The following is a 22,112-nucleotide window of genomic DNA, read 5'->3' on the forward strand; positions in this document are numbered from 1 at the left end:
CTAAAACAACACTTCAAAACTTCCCTGCATTCGAAGCGCTTTTCTAGATCCTCAGGAACAAAATCGAATATTTGATAGCCACAGATGAAGAGATATTTGACCAAAAAGGATTTAAAATTTGCATTAGTTTCAATGATTCAATGTAATTTCATAATAAAAACAATATGATTTACCATGAGGTCCTAGTCAAATAAAATCCAATTTACCATGATGTCTTAGTCAAATACAATCTGATTTACCATGATGTCCTAGTAAAAAAAAATCTGATTTTCGATGATGTCCTAGTCAAATAAAATGTGATTTAGCATGATTTCCTAGTCAAATAAAATGTGATTTATTATGATGTCTTAGTTCAATAAAATTTGATTTACCATTATATTTTGGTCAAATAAAATGTGATTTATCATGATGTCCTATTAAAATAAAATCTTATTTACCATGATGTCCTAGTCAAAGAAAGTCTTATATTTAACAATCGTACCGAAAGATCATATATCCTTAGTTTTTAAGGACATACAATAATTAGTTTAATTCATCTAAGTGGTGACATGAACAGTCATTGATATTGTTATAGAATCATTTTTATTTTTTTGACGAGCTCGGGTTATAAATTGACTGGGTCAGATTAGGTGAACGTTCGACTGTTAGTCCATTTGTCGTATCGTAATGGTTATAGACATTTAAAGTGTTGGGTCACCAAAGGTTCTAAATGCCTAAATGAAATTATACGAATAACTAGCAGAGAACTAAACCTTGTGTGTTGATTTAAATAATCAATACTTAAACTTTAATTTTTATTATATGAAATAAGTTGTTTCTACCATGTATATTTCATCTTGACACGATGTAAATTCCCTTTCACTATCAAAACTATACTAGATTTTATTCTTTGAGAATAACATAACCAGTTACAAATATTATGAATAAATTAAGCAGAGAGATTTGCACAACAATCCCAAGACTTCTAGGAGATTGGGTGGTAAAATTACTAGTAATGGTCATGCTTGTTGATGATTGCGTTGCCGTCGATGGCGAAACTACACTTATTGAATGTGTTGATGATACAACATGCATGTTGGTAGATGGTGTGACAGAATGTATGACATTTTCGGATGTTAAAGCATGTGTCGACTGAGCTGACAAAGATGATGTGTCATCTATCGTTACATGTTGTGTTGACATATGGACACTTGAAAATTGTGACGATAAAACAGCTTGAGACGAATACATTGAGGAAGGAAATAATTCTAAAGACGCATGTCCTGTACTTGTCAGGATGGCGGTTGCAATCACTTGCGCGGATGAGATAAACTCCTTGCTCACACTGTTTTCGGCGTTTGATGCAGTTGATACAGCTATTGATGACAATTGTTCTATGCGTGTTGTCATGCCTGTTACTATCACTTCCTGGGATGAGACCAAATCTCCCGTCAAACTGCTCACGGTGTTATGTGAGGCTAAATAGACTGGTATTGGTGACGACTGTTCTATACGAAAGGACGTGAAAATTGATGGTGCAGACGACACATCTAAGATAAATTGTGATGAACTCGTTTGGATCATTGAATCAATAAAGTTTGATGATTCGTTTTGGCCATATATTTCTGTATTGAAAAATAAATTGTTAAATACATTGGATCAAATTTGAAAAAAAAACGTATGCTACATATTAAAATTTGATAATTGACGATCATCATTATATACTAGTATATTGTCAAAACTATTATTGACGTTTTCAATACATACATGTCGTATGTCAATTTTCTTATACTTTTGTTTTATCTTTAGCAATAATAAGGTATGATATGTTTGCTACTCAGACAATTATCGAAAAGAGTTCGAAGGTAGAGTATGTACACAAATAAATCCACCTATAGATCCATACATTGCGTTGCCTTTTGTGAAATTTGCCTATTTCATTAAACTTTTCTATCTCGGGATTTGAATTGCATTTAATGTCATCATTTTTACAAAATATAAGGACATCAACGATATTGAAGTGTTTACTATTTTACTTGTGTTTTTAGCGTGATACATTGTAATAAAAACGTCCAGGTATTTTAAAAGATTAAAACAAAAATTGGCCATACATACAAATATGATACAATTTTAGATATTATTATTTAAAAGAATAAAGCTATTCTAATAACAATCGTACATGTACTTTCATCAATAAAATTCAAACATAACATTAAACGTTTATTTTTTTATATTTACTTATATACATAACTTTTTTGCCAAGTATGTAGTTATCTAGATGAGTTTTAAAAGACATTTCTTGATTTAGAAAAGTATCTTCTAAAAGAAATCAGATGACTCTATTGGGGTTTTGATGTAATTTTATACATTTTTCGTTACTGGTCTAGTATTGAATATATAGTCTCACTCTATACTTAAGTCCAAGAAAATCCGTTGCTTCTGTACAGTATTGAAAAGAACGTTACATTTGATGTCTTCCGTTAATTTATTTGTTTTAACAACACATTTTAGTCAAACGTAACACACAACAAAGCTTACCTTCAATTCCCACTAATAAAAACACACAATGAAGGTACATAACATACATTGTCATCTGCAATAATAAAAAAATTAATTTTAACTAGATACCAAGATTTAAAATGTGTATACATGATGCGCATTTTGTCTACAAAGACCAAAAACTGACGCCAGAATTTAAAAAAAGTTAAAGTTACAAGAAAAAGAGCATTTTAGACCTAAACACTCCGATAAGTTTTGCTTAATAAAAATGAATACCTATGATCTATTCCTGCAATAGAACATTCTTGTTATTTTTGAATAATTGAAAATTTGTTCAACAGTTAATTTATAGGTATGACCATATCACTGATTATAAATGTTAACTCAGAAGAAGTGTTGACTACTTGGCTTGTGATTTTAGCGTAATGCATGGTCATAAAAACGTCCAGGAATTTAAAAAGGGTAAAACTGTTGACCATGTATACAAATACGATACTATTTTAGATATTATTATTTCAAGTAATTTTAATAACAATCGTACTTTCAATAAAATTCAAACACAACATAAAAGCTAACTTCACAAGATCATCATATTTTACAAAATAAGCAAGAATATATTAATTTCAGATCAGTAAATCGTAAGTCAAAAACAGTCGGTATATGACATAAACGCATCTGTGATGTTCTTTTTTTGTTTGTTTAATTTTTATTACCTGGCAGCATTCATCTTAATTCTACAAAAAATCATTTCCTCTGATACCACTGAGCTAATTGAAACCAGACTAATATCATCCATGGAGTATCTAGTTTTATAATGTATCAGACAATTCCAACCTTAATGTTGTTATTGCCCTTGAAAGACAAATTTTCACCGAATTTTAGTTTTGCTGTGAAATTAAACGAAAAAGGTAGAACCTTTAATAACAAAACGACCATCAAAGAAATAACTAGAAATGAGTCAACTTGCCTAGCATCCTCGGTCGACTTGTTTCTTGACTAGTTGTCCTTAAATGACGAAGGTCTTTTGTTTTTTGCAGAAATAATAGTTATCAAAGATACCAAGATTATAATTTAATACGCCAGACGCGCGTTTCGCCTACATAAGACTCATCAGTGACGCTCAAATATATTATTTGCAGAAATAAAAGTTATCAAAGGTACCATGATTATAAATTAATACGCCAGACGCGTATTTTGTCTACATAAGACTCATCAGTGACGCTCAAATAAGCCCATTCAATACATAAAATCGTAGTCTTCTTTAAAAATAATCACATATAATAAGCCAACAATATATGCTGATGTTATTTTTCTTTTTCATTTTTATAAATTGATATTCACACGTGTAATGGGGGGGGGGGGGGGGGGGGGGGGGTAACTTCCTATTATTGGGTATACGGGGATGTGCCAGAAATATGGGTCATAATTTTGCGAGATTTTATATAAAAATTACCCTCCTTTTTGATGACATCCTATATTAAAATGCATTTACGTTTGATAACTGTATTTTGATTTGGGGTATGATCTACATATCATATATAAATATGCTATTGATATGCGCACCAAAGGATGTCAATTCAAAGGTAAAAACTTAAGGGTAGCTGGTATATTTATGAATTATGAGTGATGATGAGTTAGTGCAAAAATAAGCATTGGCCATATTTTAAATATTGTATATAAGTATAAGTCATTCTTTTTTAAATATTCATATAACTATAGGTATTGAATTTCAGTGAATGTTATATTAAAATGGGTACGTTTTTGGAGGCAAAAATGGCACACTCCTACCAAAAACATATCGAAGTTACCCCCTATCCCCTTCAACCCCCCCCCCCCCCCCCCGTGCGTGTAATAAGAAAATAATAGTCAACCGACAGTAAATGAGTGGTCAAACTGGTTTACTGATGTTATGTTTTGAATTGTTTGTCATCAGATAAATCAATTTGGGTCTGCCAATATCATTTTATGGTAAAAAGAAAAATAACAAACTCCAAGGAAAATTAAAAACTTAAAGTCCCTTACCAAAAAGCAAAATCAAACGAAATCATACCCGTAAACACATGTTTTCGCCAAAATATCTTTTGAAGTAAATATGTAAACCGCAGCAGTTAAGACGACAGTTTAACATAGATGGATTCGATTGTATAAAACATGACATTTGTCCATTACAATTTCCTGATTACTTACCGTAATCTTATCAAATACAACATAAAACTGACGAAGCTACTCCTTCTACCCAAAACACAGAATGCTTTTCAATTATTTGATCGCTTTTTATTTTTATTACAATTTGCAATTGTTTATGATATTTGTTTAAATTTAATACAAATTTTATGAAATTATGTATTTGTCTATTGTAATTTATTATATTTAATCTCTTTTTGACTTGACATGATTAAGGGTGTGATAGTTTATATTTACTGTTTATTTATAAATTCAGTATCTACCATGCTGCAACAAGTATTACTGTATATGTAACTTGAACTGATATATTTTTATAACCTTTTAAATTTGTTTATTGTATTTGAATTAAAATGTAAGCTAACTTTTATGAAAACATTTATTAAGCAATAATTGTAATTCACCTTATTTTATCTCTATTTGACATGACATTGGTCATGAATGTGGGAATACATGTTCTGAAACTTTATACGTTTTGACATGTCTGAGTTGGACCAAAAATTTGTCCATATAGCATATAAACAAACTCATCATAGATACCAACATTGAAACTTCATATTTGAGTCAGATGCGCGCTTCGTCTACAAACGACTCATCAGTGACGCTCGAATAAAAAAAATATTGAAAAGGCCAAATAGAGTACGACGTTTAAGAGCCTGTAGGGTCAAAAATTCCTAAAAGCTTCCCAAATGCTTTATTACTTAATACTTTTTATTGACGCATTCCGAAGAGTTCAAAATTCAACATTTCCAGTGACAGAAGTATATTAAACATCATATCTTACAAATCGATTCGGATGAGAACATCAAGGAAACAAACAAAAGCCTCGTGGAAATCCTATGAATTCAATAGGTGGGAGAACAGTTGCCTTTGCAGAGTAAACATCGCATTTGATGTATTATGTGCAAGGACAGACAGGAGAATAAATTTTGGAAGTAGTTCGTGATGCTCAATTGTTTAATGTTTTGTGAACTGCTGTTTGCTTTTTTCGTCTTTTGTTTTATGTCCACAGTGTTAATTGCCTTTCATGTCTTTTACTTTTTATCTATTCTCCCTTTTTATTCGACGCCGAAGAGCAAACATTCATAACACAGTAGGAAGCAATTAGAAAATGCAATATAAGCGTCACGCACAATTTATGCAAACGTCTTACTAACTTATAATTAACATTAATCACAAATTAGTTTTAGATATATAATGTAATGTTTGTGTATGTTAACGTAAAACTGGCGTCAACGTGAAAAATGCAATTATTTTCTGTAGTTATACTGCTACAATAGAACTGGTATGAGTGACAATGAGAAAACTCTTCATCCAAGTCATTATTTGTAAAAGTAAACCATTATATTGCAAAGTACGGCCTTCAAAACAGATTATTAACTAACATCAAACAGCAAGCTATAATAACAAACCTGATAGACACGACAATTATCCGGATTGATTTTTTTCCCAAAAACTTTTCCAGTTCCTTCAGAGGGAATGAATTCTTTCAACAACGTTGTTGAGAGAAATTTGCAGAGTGAATCTATTTATTAGATATTGTATGTGAGGCCTTTATGTAAGGCATATATCTGCGCAATACTTTCGAACTTAAAAAAAGATTATATTGACCTTAATTGTTGAAACGAATGGAGTGCATACCTTTTTATTATTTACGACACATTGATGTTCAAAAGGTGTGGCAAAAATGGAAGCTTGTGCTACTATCAATTTATGATGACGACTGTTATTGAAGCCAACCTTGACATCTAAGTTGTTGATCTAATAGTATGACACTTAAGGTGTATTCATTGTATATAGCCATATTGGATTGTACAAATGCAGGAAAAAATCGGTCTAGTATTTGCCTAAATCTGCTTATTTAGAGACAGATTTGCAATAAATTGGTTAGACTGTTGATCTAAATAAAGAAATTTTGGTAATTTATTGTGTTAATCAAAATATTAGAACAAATATCAAATTTTGTGTTTTTAGAATCATTTTTTCAAATAATCCATTTAAAGGGAGATAACTCTTTTGGTAAAAAATATAAACAGGTCTGATAGGGAAATTTATAATTTTTACTTGTACGAAGAAAACAAGTTCGGTGACACCATTTTTTCTTTTTCTTTTCTTAAAACATATAAAACCTCTTTTCTCACAATTTATTTAAAAATTCTGTTTCATAGATTTACTTTTATTAACATAAATATGTTTTTTTCATAAACAATCTAACCAAATTTATAGACTTAAAAGTCTTATGTAAGCGAGCTACATCAAGTATTTTTGGCCGTCTTTTGATTAGATGTTGCGTTATTAAATGGTTCTAAAATTGTACTTGTTTGGGTGAATAATGAAAATTACTAAATAAAGTTGAAGTTGGTATTTTTTTGTTTCGAGGACCAAAATATGTGCTATGGCGTACATATGTTTGTCTTAGTCCACCTCTTTTCGGGGAAAGTTCAAATGACACATTATACGCGAATTTTACTTAAGATAAATCAAACTATTTTTTACTATCTAATATCCAGAGAGGTGCTCTTAAATATTATCAATTTAACTGCAGAAAGGTGACAATAATCTAACAGAAAACCGATAAGTCGACTAAACTTTTGGTATTCGATACTAGCAACTACCAAGCGATACTTGAGTTCTTGAGTACTTGTTGACATCCTTTTTCAAAATGCATTGTAATTTGAATTGATGAAGATTATATAATCTTCCTTTTAGGGTAACGTAAAAGTTACAAGAAACACAAATAGACCTATCATATATATGATGACATTCCCTTGTCATCTTACGGTGTTGATATATCTTAACTTGGTCGATTCGTTCATGTTTATAACAAAGTTTTTAATTATATCGAAAGAAATCTATGTATTACCAAAATATAATAAGACTAGAGTTTTCGATTTCACAAACTAGTCAAAACATTTACTTAATTTTATGATTATTACAAGGACATTATTCGTAAATATAAGTCAATATGCAGACATCTTATACATTCCGATATTCATTTCATTTTTACTATAAACATTTTTCTTTTCATGGGATTTTGTTAACATATTTCTGATTTATCTGATGTGTTCCCTTCATGTGTACACACAACTTTCATATCTGTTTGTTTGGTTTCATTTCGTGTCACATTATTAGTTTCTTTATGTTCTACCTCTCTAGTACTACACATATGAAATTATTCTTATTATTAGGAAATTCATTTAAAAGCTGGTTTTCGGATCCCATCAATAATTCAACTGTGATAATGTATCAATGCAAAGTGTATATTTTCTAAGTTGAATTTAATAAGTAAATTATGTTAACCCTAAATGAGATTAAATCGAATGCTTTGTTTTTCGTCATCTGTAAATTTTTAATAAGTATTTGTTTTTTAATTGAAAAAAAATCTACAAACATAATCGTATCAATAGAAATCAGAAATACAAAATAAGGTAACAGTTCGACTTGGCTTAGAAGGTTTGACCAGTGCTTGTTAAAAAGATTGATGTTCTACTTCTACCGACAATATTGTTGGATTTGACCGATTTAATTTTGGTTCAGATTTTATCACTGCAATAAATGCTTGAAATGTTTTTGAATCATATATTTACTATAAAAAGATGTATTAGTTTTTTATGTAAATACTTGACGACATCTTAAGGTTAAAAAACAGTGCAACAAATCAACATGATCAGTACTTCAAAATGCATTGGTCTACTTCTCTTCAATCAAAAATCTAATGCAATTTTAATTATTCTCAACTTATAAATCAATTCGAAATCAAACATCTAGAGTAGCTTATGTAATTCGTTTTTCTCAAAGAGAACGTCAGCAAATAAGACCTTAATATAAACATCAAAAACAATGTTTTAAGAAAAGCTGTTAACAGTATACAATATTAGATCTACAAAAACGTCAAGATTGCCGAAATCGTCATTAGACTCCTTTTATTAGATCCTGACATCTTGACATTGACTTGTTTACCCGTTTCATGAGTTTACTTCATCTGAATGTTGGTCGTGAGAAAATTTAAAAGAAATGACAATATCGATTAGTAATATAACATATACAAATAGTTCGACATTGACCAAAATAATCAGTAACAAGTGTTATGAAAATAAACTCATCTCAGAGCTGTATTCGGCACAACTTTTTGGAATTAGTTATCAAAGGTACCAGGATAATAATTTACTACACCAGACGCGCCTTTAGTCTTTTGGAAATTTGGGACCCTCAATGATCTTTAACTTTGAACTTGTTTGGCTTTATAAATATTTTGATATGAGCGTCACTGATGAGTCTTGTGTAGACGAAACGCGCGTCTGGCGTACTAAGTTATAATCCTGGTACCTTTGATAACTATTAACTATACCAGGATTGCAATTTTATATTTGAGCCAGACGTGCGTTTCGTCTACGAAAGACTCATCAGTGACGGTTGAAAAACAAATGTTAAAGGTAGCCTTTGCTGAATCATATTTCTAGTTGTTTTAGAGTTTATTAGGAATTATGGTAGATAAACATTAGCATAATAGAAAAATAATCATAGAACTACAAATATTTAAAAATTTCCAAAAACGACAGCCGATTCTTTGCAGAAGTTGTTGCCCGTTTATAACATTGTTTATCCTATAAAAATATATTGTGTTTAGGGAAAAAATATAAATAGAAAATGAGATTATTACAAGAAAATCGAAAAACCATTCAACATAACCTAAATAAAGTCCACAGTAGAATACCGCTGTTTAAAATTCATAAATCGATAGAGAAAAAACAAATCCGGGTTACAAACTAAAACTGAGGGAAACGTATCAAATAAAAGAGAACTACGACACAACAGAGACAAAACAGCAAAATGTAACACCCAAAAAAAACGATAATGCAACAATGGCCATTTTCCTGACTTGGTACAGGGCATTTTATGAAAAAAGGGTGGGTTGAACCTGTTGTTTTTGTCTTGCCAAACTTCCCGCTTTAATGGAAGTGTTAATTATAACATTAAAATGACAACATTGCACGACAGGGTTGTAATAAATAAACATATAAATGGGAGAAAATAAAGGACAGAAAAACGAACGGCTTATAGACATCAAAAGGTAACAGGTTAAAAATATGTTTATACGACAGACAAAACTATACTCAGATGTAAATAGTTTGACAGTCATAACAACTACAAAGTTGAAGATCGCGGAGGACCAAAAGTTCCAAAAAGGTGTGAGGCCAGGGTAATCCGCCTAGGACAAAAAACATCATTATTATCAAGAATAACACATAGTTTTGCAAACAGTAAATTTTATAAAAGGATTCTATAATAGATATATATGATTAAACGGAAGTGTTGACTAGCTGTAGAATAAAAACCGAAAACATTACAAAATCACAGCCCTAAAAATAGCATTACTTCATACAGGAGTTGGTCTCAAACTTAATTACCGCTTACCTTTTTTGGTGACTCTGTCCGTATTTCAGAATAACAAAATGACCAGCAATTCAAAGTCAGAAATAAAAATAGGCAAATATGATCAAAATACCATTCGACTTATCATCGTTTTGTTTTCATTGTTAAAAAAATGTCGAAAGAGACTTACAAGCTAGTTTGGTATGTCCATAAAGATAAACATATTCATATGCAGATATATGTTTAAGACCATTTAGGAAATACACAAAACAAATATATACGAACATACTTATTATAGAATACAAAAAATAACAATAATACAAAGTGAACTTTCATGATGTTCATATTTTTTATCAGAAGATATACACGTAGTAAATAAGGAAATACCACTCCATCAACAGTCAACGGTTGGTCAAACTGGTTTATCGGGAAATATAGTTCAAATAGGTGTATGTATTTGGTTTTGATGTTTTATTTATTATTCTCAAAGGATTTTGTCTAATGCTTTGTCCGTTTCTGTGTGTGTTACATTTTAATATTGTGTCGTTGTTCTCCTCTTATATTTAATGTGTTTCCCTCAGTTTTAGTTTGTTACCCCGATTTTGTTTTTGTCCATGAATTTATGAATTTTGAACAGCGGTATACTACTGTTGCCTTTATTTGTCATCGGAGAAGAACATTGTTTTTTTCATTTGGATAGAGCATTTTGTATAAACAAATGCATTTACATAAATCAACGTTTAACTTTAGTCATATACAAAACATAGATTTTCGCTACGTCTATATATCTTTAAATTGAATATTTAAACAATATCAAATGTGACGACAGTTACACAAGTGTTCAATCGTGTATACTGATCAATGATAGATTCGATGTAGATGTATAAAAAAATGTCCATTAAGTTCTCATATTTCTTACCGAATTATTTTAATATGCAGATAAGATAACGCTGACGATACAATTTCTTTTACTTACTCACTTACTTTACCCAAAACACAAAATATTTTTCTATGATTTTATCGCTATTTATCTTTATTACAGTTTTCAATTGTTTATGGTATTTGATTTAAATCTAATGCAAATTTTATGAAATTATGTATTTGCAAGTCGTAATTTACTATATTTAATCGCTTTTTGACATGACATAAATTAGGGTTTGAAAATTATCATGTACTGTTAATTTCTAAATTCAGTTTTTAGAACATCTACATTGCTGCATAGATGTGCCTGTGCCAAGTCAAGAGCCTTTATTTAAATGGTTGTTAATTTATGTGTCGTTTTGGTCTCTTGTGGATCGTTTTCTCAATGTAAATCATATCACATCTTCTTTTTTATATATGCAACAAGTATTATCGTATATGTCTCTTAAACGGATATATTTTTATTATTTTGTCTCCATGCATTTGTATAAACATTCAAATTTGTTTATGGTCTTTGATTTCAATTGAAATCTTTTTTTTTAACCATTTAATCTATCAATTGTAATTTATCATACTGTATCTCCATTTGACATAACGTCGGTCATGAATTAGGGTATACCTATGATGGTAGTTTGTACGTTTGGACATGTCCTTAGAGAAGAAGAATTTTTTATCAGTTTAGCATGATGCCTTATCCCTATATCTATTTTTTAGCATTTTCATTGGAGTTGGATTAAGGTGCAAGTAGTTTATCGATGCTCATTTCTAACATATTAATAAAGGAAGAGGCAAAACAAGGTGACACACAAAAAACGAGGTACTCGTCTGCACTTTAATAAGTGCAAGACGCGCGTGTCGATAGGGTAAGCATATTCTGATATGTGTGCCTCACCTGCCATGCGAATACATTCTTAAAAGGATCGGACAGAAAAAACTTATGGTAGAAAAAACATATCGCTAAGTTAGTCGAAACAAACACACATCGTATAGGTAAAAGAGTTGCTGTTACATTTTTTGTAGTGTTAATATCAGTCGAACCTCTTCATAAATCTGTATAAACAGTTTATGTGTCTATGCTATTCGGAAATGAATATTTTTAAACATGAACTACTGACCATCTAGATGGTCTGCTTTCACACTTTATTTTCGGATCGGGTTCTTGTTTCTCCATCGTTCTTTTTAGTGAAAGTTTTGAGAATTGTTTTGGCTTTTTCAGTCTTTTGTCTTATTACCGTGATGTTGTTTGGCTTTCACAACTATTTTTTAAAACCTGTTCTGCCTTTAATCCAGTTGTTTTCAATTCTTTTTTTATGTTTAGGCTTTTAATATTGCCATACGATAAGGGATTTCGATCTGAAATTTACTTGAAGTTTGGTGTTTTTGTTGTTTCACTTTTTGTTTAATGTTGATCAAATGCGCAGTGTATGTAAACCAGCAAAAAGTCATCGCAAAATTTAACTACAAACACATTTTGTACAAACAACATGTTACCCCGAAATTATCGACGTTCGTTTATATCTATTTAAGAATTGGGAGTGCAATACTTGAATAAATTGTTTATCTAACTATTTATAAAATGATTTATCCATTTTTATGTTTATATTATACGACATTGCAATGTCGAAAATTGTGCAACCAATCATGATAATCGGTACTTCAATATACATTGGTCTACTTTTAATCAATTAAATAAATAAATTTAGGGCTAAATTTAAGAGACTGTCATAATTTGAATTCATTTTACTCTTAAAAACAGTCATATAGGCTGGTCACCAATAAGTTCAAGTGGCTATCATTATATTGTTTTCTTCAAATATAACGTTACAGATTTATAACTAAGTCTGAGCCCATTACATTTTAAGCTGAGTCTGTCATATGCAACTTGATTTAAATATATGTATGAGACGGTCTTCGAGGTAAGTTCTGCTTCACAGTATTTTGCAAATGCTGTTTTTAGATTTTTAAAATATAGTATTTTTTTTTCTGAAAAACTTTGAAGTAACATAGTAAGAATCTAATTGGTATTACAATTACTTCTATATTAGAAAAAACTTAACTTCTACAACATATGTAATATATTTACTTAATTGATGAGAAGACAGATATATACTGTCATTGTGTTATTGTTCAATGGTAAATGTGTTTTTTACATATTTGGTTATATTATAGTGATTGGGATACTAACACAATGTTGACTTTTGTACCCATATTTTTGACATTTTTACCTTTTGTGTTTGTTTGTTTTGTTCACAAATCGTTGTCAATATAATGAAATTTTATGCAACAGTCATACAAGTAAGCTAGCTATAAAACTAGGTTTAAGCCACCATTTTCTACATAAGAAAATGCCTGTACCAAGTAATTAATATGACGATTTTCCACTCGTTTGATGTGTTTGAGTTTTTGATTATACCATTTGATTGAGACTTTTCGTTTTGAATTTTTCTCGGAGTTCAATTTTTTGGTGATTTAACGTTTTACTGTCCTTAGTTCACCAAATAGTGTTTCTATAGAATGTAGAATGTTGTGTCTATTTGTCGTGTTCATATTTCTTAGACGGCGTTGTCAGTTTGTCTGCGACTATTTGAATATACAAATGGTGTTTTCCTCTTCTCTTTTATAAACTATAATTGTTATATATGCGTTTCGTGATTTAATCGACAGTTGTTTTATAAGAACAAAATTCCTTCTTTTTTCTGCTTCTTGATATCCTGTCGTGTTTTCCTTTATTTATATCATTATTGGTATGTTAATGACATCTTGTCTTTTGAATTTTAAGTATAAAATATAGACAGATTTAAAAAAAAATGTCGTATGATGGCCTATGAGACAACTCTTTATCCAAGTCACAATTTGTAAAAAAAAACCACTATTATATGTCAAAGTACAATCTTCAACACGGAACCTCGACTCACACCAAACAGCTACATATAAAGGGCCCCAACAATGATTAGTGTAAAACCATTCAAACGAGAAAACCAACGGTCTAATCTAAAAAAAATATACTTATAAACCACATAAAAAAAAAACGACAATTACTGAATATTAGGTTAATGACTTCCTGACAGCGTGTTTCAAAGAGGGACGAAAGATACCAAAGGGACAGTCAAACTCATAAATCCAAAACAAACTGACAACGCCATGGCCAAAAATGAAAAAGACAAACAAACAACAGCACACATGACACAACATAGAAAACTAAAGAACAAACAACACGAACCCCACCAAAAAACTAGGGGTGATCTCAGGTGCTCCGACAGGGTAAGCAGATCCTGCTCCACATGTGGCACCCGTCGTTTTGCTTATGTGATAACAAATCCAGTAAATAATCTAATTCGGTAGGTCACATTCAAAAACGGGAAGGGGATTGTAGTTACGACGTAAGGAACATATCCGATATAATTTGTGAAACGGTTATTCGTTATGATATGCATATTTAATACCTTGAAAAACTAAATCTCTCCTTGATTAGGGAGTACATATTTTAAAACGATATATATGTTTTCATATATTTTAGTCAGAATTGTTTCAGTAACGGTTATTCCCTTTAAACACCAGAGCACGTCCACTCTGTATAGTATTTATATTTGTATCAATCTGATGAGTTAATGTTTTGATAACTAATTTTTATAGTTCGTTCTTACATTGTACTGTTACACCACTGTCCCATGTTATTGGAGGGTTGGCATCCCTTTAACATGTTTTAACACGGCACATGTATGTGCCTTTCTCAAGTAAGGAGCCTGTAATTCAGTTTGTTGATGTGTAACATATTTGTTTTTCGTTCATTTTTTGTACATGATTTACGCCGTAAGTTTTCTCTTTTGAATTGTTTTACATTTGTCATTTGTCATAGCTGAATCTGCGGTATGGGCTGTGTTCATTACTGAAGGCCTTATGGTGACCTTAAAATATTAATTTTTGTGTCACATGGTCTCTTGTGGGGATTAGTCTCATTGCCAATTATACCACATTTTCTGTTTTATATTTACTTTGACAGATTATTTCCTGTTTTCATACCGATATAACAATATAAAGTGCTGATATACACTGATTTTGTATCTAGCAATTAACTTTTCCGTGTTCTATTGATTGAGTGGCCGCTCATGTGCTTGTTCAAATTCAGGTACATAATCATTTAATTTGTTTATAGTCCTTTATAATGAGGCTATTGTCAAATATGGTGTCAATGGCATATCCTTGATACAAGTCTGTTAATGTGTTTGTATCACATTTTCTGATTTATCTTTACATTTTTTTAGACATTTGTATATTATTAGTTTAGCCCAAATTTTTAAAAAATTTCGTTGCTTTTTTTTAAATAACATAAACATGGTCGTATAGCTTCTTTATACGTTTGGACGTATTTCTAAATCTCTGGTTTCAGATGATGAGTTTTCAGCATTCCTGATGTAGGTACAAACGGAAAAGTGCATCAGATACACCAACTTGATGAGTGTATTTACCATAAAAATTATGAATATTTCTTTTTATTTTATTAAAAAAAAAAAAAACTTTTCAAAAAGAAGCTTGTGGGCAGTGTTTCTTATATCATAGTGTCTGTTTTATTGTACAAGATCTTCAAATAAACAGAAACTTTGTTGGTGTAAATACACTTTTTCAACTTTTTAAGGATAAACTACAATTATTTACTAAAACTGAAATAAATGGTTTGAAAATGTAAAAAAAAAAAAAAAAAAAAATATCGTGTGCATTTGAAAAGATGCGTTTGATTTTTTTTTTTTTTTTTTTTTTTGTTTCTCATTTGTGTGATTTACGTTAAAAGTTTATTATTTCAGTATCAATTGTTCACGTATATCGTTTGACAAATAAAAGCTACCAGTATATACCATTGCGTATGATAACCAACCATTTAACTCTTCTAGCCGACGTGTTACGTTATTTGTATGATGCAGATGTCATATGCACTTCAGCTTTGTAACTGTGTTGTATTGAGTGCCACTTATGAATTCTTATGATGGCAATCGCGTATATGGCATGTCCATTCACTGAATAATGCATATGGTATGGCGAATATTTGAAATTAGTTATTTTACAGATACATGTACCTTTATTTCTGTTTTATATCTGAACTTACACTAGAAATATGTTAAAAATAAAGTTTACCAAAAAGTTCCAAAATCCGTGTAAAACATTCCTTTGAAATAATGCTAGTATAATTATCTTTGTTATTAATTGTGGAATAAATCCCAAAAATTTCACCAGACAGACGTTATGTTAAATCCTTCTGTACTAACAAAAAAAATACAATAAATCCTCAATTACATCGTTTAGAGAACGTCATACAAAGACGTTTTCACAAATCCACCATATATATGTGGTAATGCTTTATTTCAATATTTTCTAATTTAGTTCTCTTTATTCATGTTATTCCTTCATTAGTTCATTACATAGTTTTTAAACTCAATAGCGTCTTCTTTTTTATCACCACCACTGATAAGAACATGTCAGAACCTGAGCATACTATACGATGCCTTTCCAAGGAAATACCAATAAATAGCTTATAAAATACCCTATAATGTAACAAAAAAAATAATTATGAGTGTTATGTACAAATTTGAAATAGACATTTTCACGATACTACCCACACTTCGATACGGACTCAAAGTTGTTAAAATTGTATTTGCCTTAACGTTTGTGGATGACAGTTGCATCATCGATGTTGAAGCTAAAGCTGTCGAATGCATACTTTCTGTTAATGACTTAAAGAGTGGCGAAGCTGATGAAATGGACGTATTTGCTGCATTCGCACGTGTTTACGAAGCGGGGGAAACAGTTATAGAAGAGTTTACATCTACAGAGGATGTGGCTAATACAGAGGTAGTGGTTTTTATAAAAGTTGTGACTGTAGCAGAAGATGGGGGTGTAGTTAAAGTGGCAGTTGCTGCTATAGAAGATGCATGATTTACAGAGGAAGTTGATGTAATAAAGGATGTGGCATTTGCAGGAAAACTTGTTGTTATAGAGGATATTACATTTACAGAGGATGCGGCTGTAATGGAGGATGTGGCTAATACAGGGGAAGTTGCTGTTATAGAGGCAGTAGCATTTTCAGGGAAAGTTGTTGCTATAGACGATCGTGCATTTTCAGGGAAAGATGCTATAGAGGATGTTTCATTTGTAGGGAAAGTTGTTGTTATTGAGGATGTTTCATTTGCAGAGAAAGTCGTTGTTATTGAGGATGTTGCATTTGCAGAGTAAGCTGTTACTTGTGATGATGTGGAATGTACAGAAGGTGTGGGTGTCAAAAAGGGTGTAGCATTTACATAGACAGTTGCTGTTATATTAGATATGCCATTGACAGAGGATGTCGCTGTTATGTTTGATCTGGCATTTACAGAGGAATATGCTGTTTTAAGGGATGCAGTATTTATAGAGGAGTTTTTTGTTATAGTGTATGTTTCTAACACAGAGGCCGTGACTGCTACAAAGGGTTTGACTTTTACAGACGATGAGGATGTTGCTAATACATGAGATGCCTCTATGATTCTTGCGTTTAATAGTGCACTGTCTGACATCATAGTCAAATCATTTAAAGACGAACGTGTTTTTCCGGTTGACATTAATAACGCTGGAACTGGCTTATCGGTGGAACTGATTTCGGTATTTGATGAGTTTGATGAAACCAATATGGTAGATTGTGTTAAATCCGTCAAAAGTCTCTTCGATAGAATATGTAGAGAAACAGTAGTTGATGTTGCAGGATGGTCTCTTGTTATTGATAAGTGAGATGAGTCTAAGCCCGTCCAATTGTGTGGTACATCTGTACTTGAATGATATGATGTATTCTTGTCACATGTTATTGCTGTAATATAAAATGAACTATATAATGTTACTAATCAATTACTTATAATGTATTTTATACACAAAAAAATTTGAAAGCTGTACAATAATTATTTTCAATTTACAAATATTCATGACGAACTGTGTTTTCTTTCAAAAATGATATTTATGTTAAATAATCTCTAAAATTCTGGTAATAGACATGTTATCATTTCACGCAAGCATAAGCAACTCATAACTTAACTCATCATTTTCCTGTTTTTCCTCAAAAACTTTTCGCTTAAAAGCCGAATTTCTATTGTTAACCCACTACTGCATTTCATGTGCATCCATCATGAAAAGCATACAATTATGTGCACACCAATATAGTTTTGTTCACCTCAATCCAAAATGTTCCAACACAAAACAATATATTACAGATCATCAGTCACAAAGGACATCATAAAAGGAATAATGACCTATTTACATGAAATAACTCAATACTTACCTGCAATTTTCATTATTAAAAGCACACGAAAAAGGGGGAAAATAGAAGTGTCCATCTGTAAGTGTAAAACAAATATTATAATATGAATTATTATAATTATTATATGACATGTATTAGAATTCACGTAATGTAATTTGAATCTCACCCATTTTTGTGAATTTAACTATCATCATATATACTAGTTAACCGGTACGTTTATATGTCATATTATTTACACAGTATTAGTATTTCGCGGTCAACAGAAGATCACAAAAACAAAAATCAGCAGACGTGTGAAGCTTCCGTGTGAGCTGCAACCCTCTATCAAGGAAAAATCATTCTGCTGTTATCCTGCGACTTATTCACTATCATTTTATTTATTTATGCGTTTCTCTGTGTCGTGTGTTTTATGTTTGTTTATATTTTATCCCTGTCACGTAGTATTGTAATTTTTGGGATATTTCTTTAAACATTGCCATATAAGCCGGAGGTTTGGCGGGCCATAAAACCAGGTTCAACCCATCACACCATGTTTTCTTAAAATGACCTATATCAAGTTACATGTACGTATGTGGCAGTTATTAAATAGTCTTTTCCTATATATGTTTGCGTTTGTTGCACTTCTGTCGTTCCGATGTTTTCCTCTTGCTGTTGATGTATTTTCCTAGGTTTTAGCTTGTAACCCGGATTTGTTTTATCTCAATCAATTTATGGTTGATTTTTTAACAGCCGTATGCTACTGTTGCCTTTTTTATTACGTATTTGCAATTTTGGAAAACACTACAATTTCTGTAACCAAAGATTTATATCGATAACGTAAACTAAAGGTAACAACCAACCAAATGAGGTTCTTGTGACATCCAACAAACTATTTTGGATATTTCCGCTCACGTATATGTTCCGAACGGATTTGAACATCGATAAATGAATGTTGCCCTTAATTCGGGATAGCAAGGAAATCAATGAGGTAATAAGTTAGTGTTGACATTGCTAAAATTGAAGTATCTGTAGTATCATCATTTTACAAAGAACGAGCTATAACTTTGCATTTTGAAACGTTACGTTTGAATTAATCGCCTAAATTTTACAGGGCAAATGGATGTTAGCATTCAATAATTGTTATAAAAAGAAAGATAACCTAATTTGTTATTGTAACTTTTGTGTGTTGAATGTTCCGGCTTAATATATTCTACCAAAGGTGACAGTGAAAATATGCAAATTAGATGCATTACTTAACGTAGCTTTTTAAATAACCTATGCAGGAAATGTTGAATACGAGGCTATTTTATATATTACTTTTATAAGTAAAAAAATTTAAACAACACATTTAATAATTTCTTGCGTCCGAAGCGCTTTTCTGGATTTACCTTCATCAGGAACGCTCAAAGCCAAATTGTATTTGTTCCAAATATTACTACCGGTATTATAGGTGTCCATTTATACGAATCTTTGCTAGCTTTAACAAATTTTTACAGTCATGTGGTTATTTTTCCCATGAAATAATAAAAACTAATCCTGTTGAAACATTAATTGTCTTTCTGACACAACAACATTTCATATTGACGATTATGGGTCAAAGATTGATCTCTTGTGATTATTTTGAAATATAATTTCCTTGAAAATCTAGAAGGTTGACAAATATAAATAAATAAAAACTAAATTAAGACTTGAATTATTGATAAATTGTAGCCTAAAAAATTACAGATGTTCCTTATGTAATTATTATTAATAGTTGTATCAAAGATGTATAAGATAACTTATCTAGTTTGTAATAAATATGGTTAATAGGAATAGGTTTTTGATTTTTATAAATATGTGTATAAAAATTAAAATATAAAATACAAAATATCTGAAGATATTCAAATCGAAAATTATCTCATCAAAAAACAATATAAAAAACTCAAACACAGCAAACGAATAGAAAACAGCTGTCGTATTGCTAACTTGGTACAGATATTTCCTTGTATGAAAATTGCGGATTAAACCTGATTTTATAGCTGGTTAAACCTCTCACGTGTATGACACTCGCATAGAATTTCAATATATCGACAACAATGTGTGAAGAAAAAATAGACATGCATTATATATATATATTATATAAGTTAAAAATGTCATACATAGGGATATAGCAGTCAAATTTGTGTAATAATCTTAATCACTTTAAAAACAAACAAATATGTTAACAAAACAAAATAAAATGGCACAAGTATATCGACGAAGCACATAAGCAAAACTAAAAGACAATAATACACAAAATGACCGCAGCACAACAACGGCGGATTTCATAAGCCGCGAGCCGCGCCTACAGAAAATTACTAAAAATTAACAGTATACGTTTATAATTTTCAAAGACCAATAAAAGAGCACTATAACATTTAAAGCAATTAATAAATTTTCTTGAGACTATTAGATTTTTGATTTCCCGTATGTCTTTATTTTTGGCCCCGTAACAGAAATTCTTGGTATATGATTTTCCTCTTTATTCAAAATTAAACATTTGTTGCAAATTTGCAATTAACATCATGTTTTTCAATTATATGTTTTATGATGTAAGATCTCGGCCTTATCCAAAAGAATTTTTTACTTATTATAAAACTATGCTAAAAAAAATTGTGCTTAATTATCATTTAAAGATGTATTTGAATACCGTTATAAATAATTAATTTTTATATGAGTTTATTTTGACTAATTAAAGTTAAAAATTAAAATTGATAGTATTAAACATGTTTAAGAACAAACCTCATTCATCAGTGTACATTTGACTATACAGTCCACACATTAAGCGCAAACCGTTCTTCTCTCACAAAGCAGTGTAGTCTGGATTTTCCCAAAATGTATAGGAAACATATAAAACATTATAGAATGTTCTAAGAAAAGAGGTTTTGATTTTCTAAAAATGGGTTTGGTAATGGATTTAGAAGTGTTGTGCAAGCAAATATCCATTAATTTGATAGAGACATGAGTTTTTATCTCTAATTCCAATTGATTACTAAGGATTGTTATGAGATAAGACGACAATACCTTTGTTGGTGACTGACATGCTTGATAATGAATTCAATTATGACATGAAAACATTACCGTATCTTTAGATGTAACTACATATCCGAATAAAACCTCCTTTTACCGAGAAAAAAGGTATAGCTAAAAATAGCAATACTCGATTCTCAAAACTGATTAGAGTTTCTGTAAACGCACTGGACAAATTGAAATATGTATGTCGAGTGCTTTAATCAAGTATTATGTGGCTTGCTAATACTACGAGTCCGCTTCATTGATATGAAAGAACAGTTGACATCTTTTTCGTCTGTCTTAACGAATCCAGAAGTGATTTTGGTATTCATAAGAAATTGTTTATACTTTTTTAAAATATGTATTAACTCATAAACCACGCCACTTTTTGTGAAATGCGCATTTTCTGACACAACATATATATGGGCGTTTTTCAATAAAAACGTATTTTCTTGTCCCAGCCACTTTAAAAAAATATGTTTGATCTTTGCAAGTAATTTTTTGTGCAGTCAGTACATTGAATTAGATTTAACATTTTTAAGCAAAGAAACAGTTTATTTTTTAGAGGGATTGATAAGATATTGACTCCTGAATGGTCCAAAACAACCAAAATGGCATGTCCCTAGACCGCCTGTTCAACATTCATACTCTAAAATATCGTAAAAAATGAAGAAATAAATGTTATTTTTAATTTACATAAGTTCTTTAAGAATTCAAAAGTATGTTCAGAGCCAACATATTTTAATAAACAGCTTTCAATATAGGATTTTTAATTTCAGAAGGTGTGTCCCTCACAAAATGTCCACTACGAAACGAAGTCACTAAAATTTTCCAATAAACAGTTTTATAAAATTAAATGTAATTTTTGTTTGAAAGAGAT

General features: G+C 30.7%; 2 protein-coding genes across 2 annotated transcripts; both read right to left on the minus strand.

The window, feature by feature from the left end:
• Positions 1 to 834: 834 nt before the first annotated feature.
• Positions 835 to 6,183, minus strand: LOC139525996 (uncharacterized). Its single transcript, XM_071321181.1, has 3 exons — positions 6,072 to 6,183; positions 2,518 to 2,572; positions 835 to 1,604 (listed from the first exon to the last, which is right to left on the minus strand). Exons 2-3 carry the CDS (start codon positions 2,570 to 2,572, stop codon positions 883 to 885), a joined length of 777 nt encoding a protein of 258 aa, XP_071177282.1. The 5' UTR covers positions 6,072 to 6,183; the 3' UTR covers positions 835 to 882.
• A 10,547-nt stretch (positions 6,184 to 16,730) lies between these two features.
• Positions 16,731 to 21,021, minus strand: LOC139526226 (uncharacterized). The gene is made up of 3 exons (XM_071321353.1): positions 20,963 to 21,021; positions 18,245 to 18,299; positions 16,731 to 17,779 (listed from the first exon to the last, which is right to left on the minus strand). Exons 1-3 carry the CDS (start codon positions 20,969 to 20,971, stop codon positions 16,731 to 16,733), a joined length of 1,113 nt encoding a protein of 370 aa, XP_071177454.1. The 5' UTR covers positions 20,972 to 21,021.
• Between the last annotated feature and the right edge of the window lie 1,091 nt (positions 21,022 to 22,112).

The sequence above is a fragment of the Mytilus edulis genome, chromosome 6 (assembly GCF_963676685.1).
Source record: "Mytilus edulis chromosome 6, xbMytEdul2.2, whole genome shotgun sequence".
NCBI classification, from domain to species: Eukaryota; Metazoa; Mollusca; class Bivalvia; order Mytilida; family Mytilidae; genus Mytilus; species Mytilus edulis.

Bases quoted from the DNA above. Each gene is read 5' to 3' on its own strand.
- LOC139525996 (XM_071321181.1), bottom strand. From the start codon at position 2,572: ATGACAATGTATGTTATGTACCTTCATTGTGTGTTTTTATTAGTGGGA. The intron at 1,605-2,517 runs GTAAGCTTTGTT...TTTTCAATACAG, and splicing joins TTTATTAGTGGGAATTGAAG to AAATATATGGCCAAAACGAA.
- LOC139526226 (XM_071321353.1), bottom strand. The intron at 17,780-18,244 runs GTAAGTATTGAG...TTTATATTACAG, and splicing joins TTTAATAATGAAAATTGCAG to CAATAACATGTGACAAGAAT.